Source organism: Pongo pygmaeus, chromosome 5, assembly GCF_028885625.2.
Source record: "Pongo pygmaeus isolate AG05252 chromosome 5, NHGRI_mPonPyg2-v2.0_pri, whole genome shotgun sequence".
Classification (NCBI taxonomy): domain Eukaryota; kingdom Metazoa; phylum Chordata; class Mammalia; order Primates; family Hominidae; genus Pongo; species Pongo pygmaeus.
Window position 1 is genome coordinate 24,590,091 of NC_072378.2, and position 12,331 is coordinate 24,602,421.

General features: G+C 43.8%; 1 protein-coding gene across 6 annotated transcripts in view; it reads left to right on the top strand.

Moving 5' to 3' along the window:
• The window catches only part of ALDH5A1 (aldehyde dehydrogenase 5 family member A1), a 46,145-nt gene continuing 33,814 nt past the window's right edge, over positions 1 to 12,331 (top strand). For 5 of the 6 annotated variants that reach the window (XM_063665874.1, XM_063665871.1, XM_063665872.1 and 2 more), the window contains exons 1-4: positions 194 to 547; positions 8,325 to 8,408; positions 9,066 to 9,236; positions 10,670 to 10,786. In XM_063665874.1, the coding sequence (XP_063521944.1) occupies positions 194 to 547; positions 8,325 to 8,408; positions 9,066 to 9,236; positions 10,670 to 10,786 (726 nt within the window). Of the gene's footprint in view, positions 548 to 8,324; positions 8,409 to 9,065; positions 9,237 to 10,669; positions 10,787 to 12,331 lie in introns of all 6 variants that reach the window. The other variant, XM_054492637.2, reaches the window with a different exon arrangement.

Here is a 12,331-nt window from a genome sequence, read left to right on the forward strand (position 1 = left end):
GGCGGCGCGGCGGTGCAGCGAGAAAGACGCGGAGAGAGGGCGCTGCTCTGTGGCTCTGCAACCTTCCGCCAGCTCCCCCGCTTTCCCCGCGCGTCCCCGGCGCCTCCTCGCTCCTCTTGCTTCCCCGCGACCCCTGCGTTCCCGTGCGCGCGCGCCCGCTTGCCTGTTTACTCTCGCCGTCGCTGCCCGGGCCATGGCGACCTGCTTTTGGCTGCGGAGCTGTGGGGCCCAGCGCCTCGGGTCGACGTTTCCAGGCTGCCGCCTCCGACCCCGCGCCGGGGGCCTGGTCCCTGCCTCCCGGCCTGCGCCCGGCCCGGCCCAGCTCCGCGGCTACGCTGGGGGCCTGGCGGGCCTCTCTGCGGCGCTGCTGCGCACCGACAGCTTCGTGGGCGGCCGCTGGCTCCCGGCCGCCGCCACCTTCCCCGTGCAAGACCCGGCCAGCGGCGCCGCTCTGGGCATGGTGGCCGACTGCGGGGTGCGAGAGGCCCGTGCCGCCGTGCGCGCTGCCTACGAGGCTTTCTGCAGCTGGAGGGAGGTCTCGGCCAAGGTGAGAGAGCCCGGATACAGGGGGCCAGAGCTGGCCGGGGACACGGCGGGGAGCAGAGGGGGCTTTACCCCAAAGTGACACCAGCCGCGTCGCCTCCCTCCTGTGCTCAGTTCCCCAGGGTATACAAAGCGGAAAGTCAGAGCAACAAGGGAGACGACCAACAAATAAGTTTGGAGCTTCCACTTTGTGCCGGGCGCTAGGGACACGGCCCCTGCCCTCAAGCCTCATCAAGTTATGCACTGCCCAGTAGGGGAGGCAGAACGCGAGCGCCTAAATATAAGCGAGCTGCGTGTTTTGATCAACAAGCCTAACCGTGGAGGGGCGGGGACAAAGGGGAGGGGTGTCAGGGAAGTGAGAGAGCACGTGTGGCCCTTCAGAGTAGCTGAAATATCTCCGCAGCTGCAGGGAGCCCACGCAGGAGGCTGCTTCAGCTGCCCTTAAGAAGGCTGGTAGTGAGGGCCCCGGGCCAGAATCATGGAATCGGAAACGGAGAGAACTGTAGAAAGATATGGGTTTTGTGCAGGGGAAGAGTTAAGTCCAGGAGTGTTCTCCACGTTTTCACCCTAAATGGATAAATGCTGCTATTGGCCATTGCATAGAGAACACTGGAGAATTGGGAGTAAGGGGTGGAGGGCCGTTAAATGGGGAGAATAGAGTAAGAAGAAAACTAAGAAAGTTTCTTCTTCCTTCAAGTATTATATTATTAGACCTGGAGTCAACGCAGTGAAATTTTTTACCCTGTCCTTCAAAGCTCTCCCTCTGAAGGAATTCATCCAGCGATCCCTACGAGTACAAGAGAGTCTTAGCACTTATTCATCCATCAGCTGTTTACTGAGCACCTGCTGTATGCCCTGCACTGTTAGAGGTGCTTGGGATACCTCAGTAAACGAAAGAAAGATTGTGCCCTTATGGAGCTTACATGGGGTGGAAGGGGAGCAGAAGAGAGATCAGAACTCTAAACAACAAACATAATATCTAAGCAAGTAAGTATGTGAGAGGTGCTGAATGCAATATGGGAAAAAAGGTAGAAGCAGGAGAAGATCCGGGCCAGAGGGAAGGGGCAAGGTGCAGCATCAACAGTGTGGCCAGGCATAGTCCTCTGCTAGGGCTGTAATAGCAAGGTACCACAGACTGGGTGGCCTGAACAACAGACATTTCTCATTTTACTGCTCTGGAGGGTAGAAATCCCAGATCAAGGTGTTGTCAGGGTTGGTTTCTTCTAAGGCCTCTCTCATTGGTTTGCAGAGAGCTCAGTGTTGTCTTTGTATCTCATCAGACCTCAATTTTAGACTCATGGAGGCTGAGATGTCTGTTCACGCCCAAGTGAGGATGTAAAGTAAGCAGTTGGTTATATGAATGAATCTTCCCTGTGTGTCTCCACATGGTCTTTCCTCTGTGTGTGTATGTGTCCTAATCTCTTCTTCTTTTAAAAACAGGAGTCAGATCAGATTGGGGCCCACCAGAATGACCTCATCAAAACTTAATTCCCTTTTTAAAGACCCTATTTCCAAATGCACTCACATTCTGAGATACTGGGGGGTTAGGACTTCAACATGTCAGTTTTGCCAGGAGCACCATTCAGCCCATAACATCAGGGTAGGTCTCATTGAGGACATGAGATACAAAGACCAAAGGAGGTAAGTGTGTCCGGAGTTGGTTCCTGCCAGTAGGTTTGTGGCCTCGATGCCTTCAAAAATGGAGCCGCGGACTTTCGCGGTGAGTGTTACAGCTCTTAAAGATGGCATGGACTCAAAGAATGAGTGGTAGCAAGATTTATTGTGAAGAGTGAAAGAAGAAAGCTTCCACAGCATGGAAGGGGACCTGAGCAGGTTGTCGCTGCTGCGGGGGGTGGGGCGTGGTGGCCAGCTTTTTATTCCCTTATTTATCCCCTCCGGTGTTCCGTTTCTGTCCTATCAGAATGCCTTTTTTTCAATCTTCCCTGCGATTGGCTACTTTTAGGATCCTGATGATTGGTGCGTTTTACAGAGGGCTGATTGGTGTATTTTACAATCCTCTGGCTAGCTACAGAGTGCTGATTGGTGTGTTTTTACAGAGCACTGATTGGTGCATTTTACAATCCCCTTGCTAGCTCCAGAGCGCTGATTGGTGCATTTTACAATCCTCTTGCTAGCTACGGGGTGCTGATTGGTGTGTTTTACGGAGCACTGATTGGTGCATTTTACAATCCTCTTGTAAGACAGAAAAGTTCTCCAAGTTCCCACTCGACCCAGGAAATCCAGCTGGCTTCACCTCTCATAAGGACATTCAGCTAGAGCCAAAGTCAGAAGCATGGCTGACACATTTGCAGAACAGCAAGGAGGCCCATGTGGACTGAGCAAAGGGGAAGAGTTGTATCAGAGGAGGTCATAGGGAGAAGGGGAAGAGTGGGTGGAGCATATAGGACCTGTGAGTTATTCTAAGGACTTGGTTTTTACTTTGAGTAAAGGGGGGGCTGTGTCAGGGTTTTAAGCAGAGATATGATCTGATTTACATTTTGAAAGGCCACTCTAATCACAGTGCTGAGACTAGATGAAGAGTGGCGGAAGCAGAGAGACAGGTTAGGAGGTTGTTGCACGGCTTTAGGTGGGAGGCCATGGTGGCTTGAACCAGAGTGGTAGCAGTGGACCAGGTGAAGAGTTATCCCATAAGGATGTATTTTGAAGGTTGAGCCCACTGGATTTTCTGATGGATCATTACATAGGAAGTAGGTGAAGGAGAGGGGTTAGTGATGACTCCAGGGCTTTTGGCCTGAGCAATTGGAAGGATGAGGATAGCTGAATTGAACAGCATTAGGGTGAGATATCAAGAGTTCAGTTTTAGACTTATTGAGTCTGAGATGTCGGTTCACACCCAAGAGAGGATGTAAAATGAGCAGTTGGGTATATGAGTCTGAGGTTTGAAAGCGAACCGTAGGCTAGAAATGTAAATGTGACATTCATACGTGTGTGTGCTGCATACATACTTACAGCGATGGGAATGGTGAGCTCACAGGAAAGGAGTGGACCAGGGCCTGAGCCCTGGTTCCCCTAGCATCATTCTGGAGTCCCACAAGGCCCCACGAGGATCAAGGCTGCCATACAATGCTGTTACACTGCAGGGGTCTGGAAAGCCTTCTAGTCTATCACTGATTGTTTGGCAGCTGCGGGGCGGGTGTTGGGACCTCTTGCTGACACTAGCAGCATCATCCTGTGTTCAGATCACACCTCCCATCCTAATGTCTGTGCCCCTTGAACATTACAGTGATGTCAGCTTCCATCTTACAAGGTCTTGGATCTTTTCAGGGAACCTTCCTTTTTGAAAGGAGGGGTTCAGGCTGGGCACGGTAGCTTACGCCTGTAATCTCAGCGCTTCAGGAGGCCAAGGCGGGTGGATCACCTGAGGTCAGGAGTTCGAGACCAGCCTGTCCAACATGGTGAAACACTGTCTCTACTAAAAAATACAAAAACTGGCCAGACACGGTGGCTCACACTTGTAATCTCAGCACTTTGGGAGGCCAAGGCGGGTGGATCACTTGAGGTCAGGAGTTCAAGTCCAGCCTGGCCAACATGATGAAACCCCATCTCTACTAAAAAATACAAAAATTAGCTGGGCGTGGTGGCGGGCGCCTGTAATCCCAGCTACTCAGGAGGCTGAGTCAGGGAGAATTGCTTGAACCTGGGAGGCGGAGGTTGCAGTGAGCCGAGATCATGCCAAATGCACTCCAGCCTGGGGGACAGAGCAAGACTCTGTCTCAAAAAGAAAAAATACAAAAATTAGCCAGGCATTGTGGCATGCACCTGTATGTAATCCCAGCTACTCAAGAGGCTGAGGCATGAGAATTGCTTGAGCCTAGGAGGTGGAGGTTGGTTGCAGTGAGCCAAGATGGTGCCACTGTACTCCAACCTGGGTGACAGAGTGAGACTGTCTCAAAAAACAAAAACAAAAGTTCTTCTTGGCTTTGGATACACCTGTGCAGATGTTGGAAGCTACATCCTGGGCAGCTCTCTCTTTAGAGTGCCTTGATGGCAGCCCAGGTGGCCTAGATTCTCTAGGCCTTCCTCGTTTTCTTTTTTGAAGTGGTTTTATGTGAATGAATTAATTTTTTTTAATAAACCATTTCTTCCTTTTCTCTTTTCTTTTTTCTTTTTTTTTTTTTTTTTTTTTGAGACAGGGTCTTGCTCCGTTGCCCAGGCTGGAGTACAGTGATGCTATCATGGCTCACTGCAGCCTCGAACTCATAGGCCCAAGCGATTCTCCCACCTCAGCCTTCTGAGTAGCTGGGACCACAGGCATGCACCACTACACCCAGATAATTTCTGTGTGTGTGTGTGTGTAGAGACGGATCTCACCGCATTGCCCAAGCTGGTGTCGAACTCCTGGCTACAAGCAATCCTCCCTCCTTGGCCTTCCAAAGTGTTGTGATTATGGGCATGAGCTGCCACACCTGGTCCCATAATATTGTTAATAATCCAATGTATCCCTTTATCTGTTTTTCATTCATTGGAATTTTTTAAATTATGGCAAAATATGCATAACATAACATTTACCATTTTAACCATTTTTAAGTGTACATTTCAGTGGTATTAAGTGCATTCATGTTGTTGTGCCTGGGCCCTCTTCTTAAGTGAGGCCCTTTCTTATGCCTCATGCATGCCCCAGTCCATATGTCAGTCTCTGGGACAAATCCAGGTTGCCAGCGAGCCACTGTAATAGGGAACAATACTTGAAGACACTATGCTGAGTGAAATAAGCCAGTCACAAAAGGGCAAATGCTGTATGATTCTACTTATATGAGGTACCCAGAGTTGTCAAATTCATAGAGACAGAAAGTAGAATGGTCCAGGCATGGTGGCTCACAATTGTAATCTCAGCACTTTGGGAGGCCAAGGCAGGAGGATCACTTAAAGCCAGGAGTCTGAGGTTGCAGTGAGCTATGATTGCGCCACTGTACTCCAGCCTGGGCATCAGATCAAGACCCTATCTAAAATAATAATAATAATAATAATAATAATAAAGTAGGGAACTATACCTTTGTATGGTAAAATTAAAGTTGTTCTTATTTACCATAAGCAATAATAGCTGTTTCCACAAAACTTATTTTCTCTTTTATAATTTATGACCCAGTATACCTCTTTAGATGCAACTTGAAATTGGATCTCTATTACTCATCAAAGAAGGGTCAGTTAGCATGAGCAATATAGTGAGACCTTGTCTGTACAAAAAAAATTTTTTTTTAATTAGCTGAGCATGATCATCCTGTAGATCCTGTTAGCATGAAAAGTCTATGGCATGACAACAACTACTTTAAGGGGAAGATAAGATTTCTTTCTACTTCTAAGTGATGCTGTGATACCTTAAGCACTAAGGCAGGGCTAGTAATGCTTTTTTAGTTTCACAGATTAGGGTAATCTTATTTTAACAGATCAAGGTAAAATGCTTATTTTAACAGGTCAAGGTAATCGTTGTAAGATGTATATAACATAATGTTAACTTTGTGGTCTAAGTCTTTAGCTATCAAGCCGGATTCCTTAGTAGACCAAATCTTGTTATCGAAGTGTTCTTGAGCTATACCCTTGATGTTTAGAAAAAAGTATTTGTTACATCTTGTAGGATCTACTTTTTGAACTTTTCGTCCCCTGTAGTTGCCAATTCTGCATGTACTAGTCCTCTAGAAATAGGTTAAACTGAAGCAACGTGATGGAAGGAACTCTCCACAGGGCTTGTTTTCCAAAGAAAAGTATTGTTTGAAGAAGCAAAGTTACAAGCCTACCTAAGCATATCATAAAGCTGTTCAAAAATAACTCAGAGCCAGTCTTGTGGATGGAAATGTAGTGCCTGAGTCACATTCTGCTTAAAGTTGTAACAGATACAGAGGAGTTAAAAGAAAAAAATAGCTGAGCATGGTGGTGTGTGCCTGTGGTCCCAGCTACTCAGTAGGCTGAGCTGGGAGGATCACTTGAACCAAGGAAGCAGAGGTTGCAGTGAGGTATGATCACACCACTGCACTTCAGCCTGGGTGACAGAACAAAACTCTGTCTCTTTTTTTTAATTTTTTTAAATTTTTGATTTTTTTTATTTATGTGCTTTTCATTGTCCAAACCCAGACCCTGTCTCAAAAACAAACAAAAAAACAGAAGGTCAATATATGTTTCCCCAAGCATCTTACTCAGGGTTGTCCAGAAAAATAGAACCAATGTTCTGTGAGAACCAATATTTTATATATATATATATATATATGGAATCATGTATGCCATATATATATATATATATATATGGAATCATGTATGCCATATATATATATATATATATGGAATCATGTATCCCATATATATATATATATATATATATATGGAATCATGTATCCCATATATATATATATATATATATATATGGAATCATGTATCCCATATATATATATATATGGAATCATGTATCCCATATATATATATATATGGAATCATGTATCCCATATATATATATATATATGGGAATCATGTATCCCATATATATATATATATATGGAATCATGTATCCCATATATATATATATATATGGAATCATGTATCCCATATATATATATATATATATGGAATCATGTATCCCATATATATATATATATATGGAATCATGTATCCATATATATATATATATATGGAATCATGTATCCCATATATATATATATATGGAATCATGTATCCCATATATATATATATATGGAATCATGTATCCCATATATATATATATATGGAATCATGTATCCCATATATATATATATATGGAATCATGTATCCCATATATATATATATATATATATATGGAATCATGTATCCCATATATATATATATATATATATGGAATCATGTATCCCATATATATATATATATATATGGAATCATGTATCCCATATATATATATATATATATGGAATCATGTATCCCATATATATATATATATATATGGAATCATGTATCCCATATATATATATATATATATGGAATCATGTATCCCATATATATATATATATGGAATCATGTATCCCATATATATATATATATATATATATATGGAATCATGTATCCCGTATATATATATATATATATATGGAATCATGTATCCCATATATATATATATATATATATGGAATCATGTATCCCGTATATATATATATATATATATGGAATCATGTATCCCATATATATATATATATATGGAATCATGTATCCCATATATATATATATGGAATCATAGATATATAGGAACATAGGAAGAGACATCATCTTATAAAGGACTGGCTCATGTGGTTGTGGATGCTAAGAAGTCCCACCCTCTGCTGTCTGCAAGCTGGAGACCTAAGAAAGCTGATATGTCCAGTCTGAGTTCCAGACTGGGTCCAAAGGCCTGAGTACCAGGAATGACAATGTCTGGTGTCTGACAGCAGGAGGAAATGGACGTCCTAGCTCATGCAGAGAGTGAATTTGCTCTTCCTCTGCCACTTTGTTCTTTTCAGGTCCTCAGCAGATTGGATGATGCCCACCTGAATTTGTGAAGGCAAATCTTCTTTATTCAGTCTACTGATTTAAATGCTAACCTCTTCCAAAAACACAGACATACCCAGAAATAATGTTTTACCTGCTATCTGGGGCTCCTTGAACCCAGTCAAATTTACACATAAAATTAACCATCACAGCTGAGGAGAATGAGACCATACAGCTAATATTTTAGGATATTGAATTTTATTTAGCATTCTCTCTTACACTTGGCATTTTATTACTTTTCTGCCTTGTTATTTCTTTTGCAGGAGAGGAGTTCATTACTTCGGAAGTGGTACAATTTAATGATACAAAATAAGGATGACCTTGCCAGAATAATCACAGCTGAAAGTGTAAGTTCAGGGTTCTGGCTTGGTGCACTGAGAAATTCTCCAGGAATTTTTACACTAAACTTGGGAAAGCCCCTGACTTCCCTTCACTGCTGGCTATAGCTAAAGAATATGTGATTCCTTCTCTACTGATCAAATACCAAATCATTATTGTGCCAGGGTACTTAGATTTGCTAAAATAAAATTTGTATGTTCTAGTTTATTCTTTAATAGTATCCAAAAATAGATTTTGTTTGCAACTGTATGAATAACTGCTGTTTCACCATTCTGATTTTTTTCCATGTTACTGTTTTGGTTGCTTTTTTTAAATATTGTTTTTGTACATTTTTTAATGTACCAATACTTCTTCCATAGATATAATAAATTATTTCATATCATGGTTACAATACTTAGAAGATATTGAAAGGAGGAAAAAATTAGATGTTTCCTAATTTGTAAACATATTGAGAATGCAAATGACTCTTGTGGTTTAGGGTGATACATTCATCATTGTAATTCTGCTTTTTAAAACTCATACCAAAGTCAGAAAGTTTCCCCACTCTATGGGTATCGATATAGGAGACTTTTCTACTGCTCTTGCACCTTGAAGAATTTAGGAACACAGAGCCATGCTTTTATTATTAGAAGGTAATACGTGGGTTCTTTTCTGATTTAATTTAGGGAAAGCCACTGAAGGAGGCACATGGAGAAATTCTCTATTCCGCCTTTTTCCTAGAGTGGTTCTCTGAGGAAGCCCGCCGTGTTTACGGAGACATTATCTACACCCCGGCAAAGGACAGGCGGGCCCTGGTCCTCAAGCAGCCCATAGGTGTGGCTGCAGTCATCACCCCGGTAGGTGACAGGATCAGCAAGATCCTAGGGTGGGAGATTGGATAGGGAGTTGGGAAACAATTCATTCTTCCTCGTGAGCAGGTGTGCTCATCCTGTTAGTTTTGTCACCTGTTCCTGGTTTCCTGATGCTTTTGCTGGATGTGGAAGTGTGTTTCCTGGTCCTCTGTGATGATGTTAGGTGTGGTGGCAGTGAGTGGAAGGATGCATTTCTAATGCCTGCAAAAGTGGGATGAGCCGCAGGAGGACCCAGGGGCTCTTCTGACTTGGCATGGAGGCTTCTTTCTGGCATTGCCTAGCACCTCTGAAAAGATCTTCCAGTATTTATCATTTTTAAAAAGACTTAAGATATGATACATTTTTAAACTTGCCATAGTTTGGAAAAAAGTGTTATGCTTAATTGATGCTTATCATCAATAACAAAGCATTTGTGGACCCACCAGCAGGCACTGGGCCAGGTTCTAGAGGTAAAAAGGCTAAGAAATAAGGTATCACATCTGCCTGGATGGGGCTGCAGTATATTTGTGGAATGCCCGGCTTTCCTTCTGGGTTCTGCCTTCTACTAGGTCCCATATTAAGTTCTCTCCTGTATCTGTCAGCTGGTCTCAAGACGTCTGTGGTTTTCCTGCTCAGCAGAGTTACAGACAGAATCCCCCGATTGCCTAGACTGACTAGGTTTGACTTGAAGGTCACTGTTTACTAACTGTGCAACATTGGCCAAATTACTTAACTGCACTGTCTCCATTTTATTGAACTTGCAAATGAGGTTAATATCAACCTCATTGGGTTGTGATAAGGATTTAATTAATTTTAATTTTGAAGTACTTAGAAAAATACCTGATACAGAGTAAGTACTATATAATAGAGTTTTTCAAAATAAAATACTGTTATTATAGGCATATCTATAGGCATCTATAAATATGTATGTGGAAGTAAATAATAAATCATCTGCCATTTTCAAAACCATTGCTAATATTTACTCCCATGGGCCTCAGGCCAAATCCAGCCCACTGCCTATGTTTGTAAATAAAGTTTTATTGAGACACAGCGACACCCATTCATACACCTACTATCTGTGGCTGTTTTCACAATACAGCTGCAGAGTTGAGTAATTGCCATAGAAACCATACATTCTACAAAGCCTAAAAATTTTACGGTCTGGCCCTTCACAGAAAAAGTTGGCTGACCCCTGGTCTAACTCATTTTTTACTGTGTTAAATTCTAAAAATATTTCCTGTCTTCATGAGCCTTTATCTCAGTCAGAGTCCCTCAAGTTGGCTGGGGGTCAGGTGTTCTGAGAGCTCACCTGTGCAGCCAAACGGGTTTGTCAATCAGTTGTGCAATGAAATTTGTTCACTGACTTCCTCACCTGCCTTCCTTTGCACTAATGAGGTGGTCCTTCCTCTCACATACTTCCTCTGCTCTTCTAACCCCAGTGGAATTTCCCCAGTGCCATGATCACCCGGAAGGTGGGGGCTGCCCTGGCAGCCGGCTGTACCGTCGTGGTGAAGCCTGCCGAAGACACGCCCTTCTCCGCCCTGGCCCTGGCTGAGGTGAGCCGCTCTCCCTGTGTTTGTACAAAGCAGACAAAGTCCAAAAATTGATGTTTATCTGGGACAGAAAGAAGGAATTTTGGAGCCTACTTCTTTGCTTACGCCTCCTGATGCATGGTGTTGTTTATTAATCTACTGGCAATTACTTTAAATCAGCTGTAGCTCTTTTGGGGAAAAAAATGGATGGGGGATTTTCTGACATCTGCAGGCCATGTGTTTTCAGCCTACCGTAAAATGGTATCTATCCATCATCTTCATGAAATAGGCACCTAAACGTGGGTGTTTCTTACATTTAGGAAACTTGTTATTTCCCATTCCCATTCCCAGTTCAATCTGCATTCCATTAGATCTTATTCTTTTGTTTGAAAACCTCAAGTGGCCTCTTGTGTCACTCACTCAGAGTAAAGTCCAGATTCCTTAGTGGCTTTCAAGGTCCTATAAGATGTCACTTCCCACACCCCAGTATGTCTCTGACTTCGTCCATCACACCGGAACCCCTCACTCTTCATTCATCTGCTTGGACCACTCTGGCCCCTGCCACTTTGCAGACCCCGCCAGCCTTGCCCTCCACTCAAACTTTATACTTTCCCTCTGTCTGGAGCAGTCTCCCCCAGATACCCCCATAACTTGCTTCTTCACGTCTTCACTCAAATTCCTCTCTCCCAGGGAGGCCTTCCATGGCCACCCTGTCTAAAAATCACAATTTGGCTGGGCGTGGTGGCTCACACCCGTAATCCCAGAACTTTGGGAGGCCAAGGTGGGCAGATCACTTGAGGTCAGGAGTTCGAGACCAGCCTGACCAACATGCTGAAACCCTGTCTCTACTAAAAATACAAAATTAGCTGGGCATGGTGGCACGTGCCTGTAATCACAGTTACTCAAGAGGCTGAGGCAGGAGAATCGCTTGAACCCTGGGGGCGGAGATTGCAGTGAGCCAAGATGGTGTCACTGCACTCCAGCCTGGGCAACAGAGTGAGACTCAGTCTCAAAAAAAAAAAATCACAACCTCACACTCTGATCCTCTTGATCCCCTCCTCTGCTTTGCTTTTTTCCCCAGAACACCTAAAACCACCTACCCTATCACTATTTGTAGGCCTTTTCAGTGGGCAGGGCTAGGAGATATACATATATGTGTACACACATGTACACACACAATAAAATGCTGCAGAAATTCCTACAGAAACTTCAAATTCAAATTCAGTCCTATAGAGTTTTTACTTATTTTATATTATATCTGCATCTCCTTCTTTCCTGGTTTCTTTTTTTTTTTTTTTTTTTGAGACAGTCTCGCTCTGTCGCCCAGGCTAGCGTGCAGTGGCACAATCTTGGCTCACTGCAACCTCTGCCTCCCAGGTTCAAGCAATTCTCTGCCTCAGCCTCCCGAGTAGCTGGGATTACAGATGCCCGCCACCACACCCAGCTAATTTTTGTATTTTTAGTAGAGACTGGGTTTCACCATCTTGGCCAGACTGGTCTTGAACTCCTGACCTCGTGATCCACCCGCCTCGGCCTTCCAAAGTGCTGGGATTACAGGCATGAGCCACC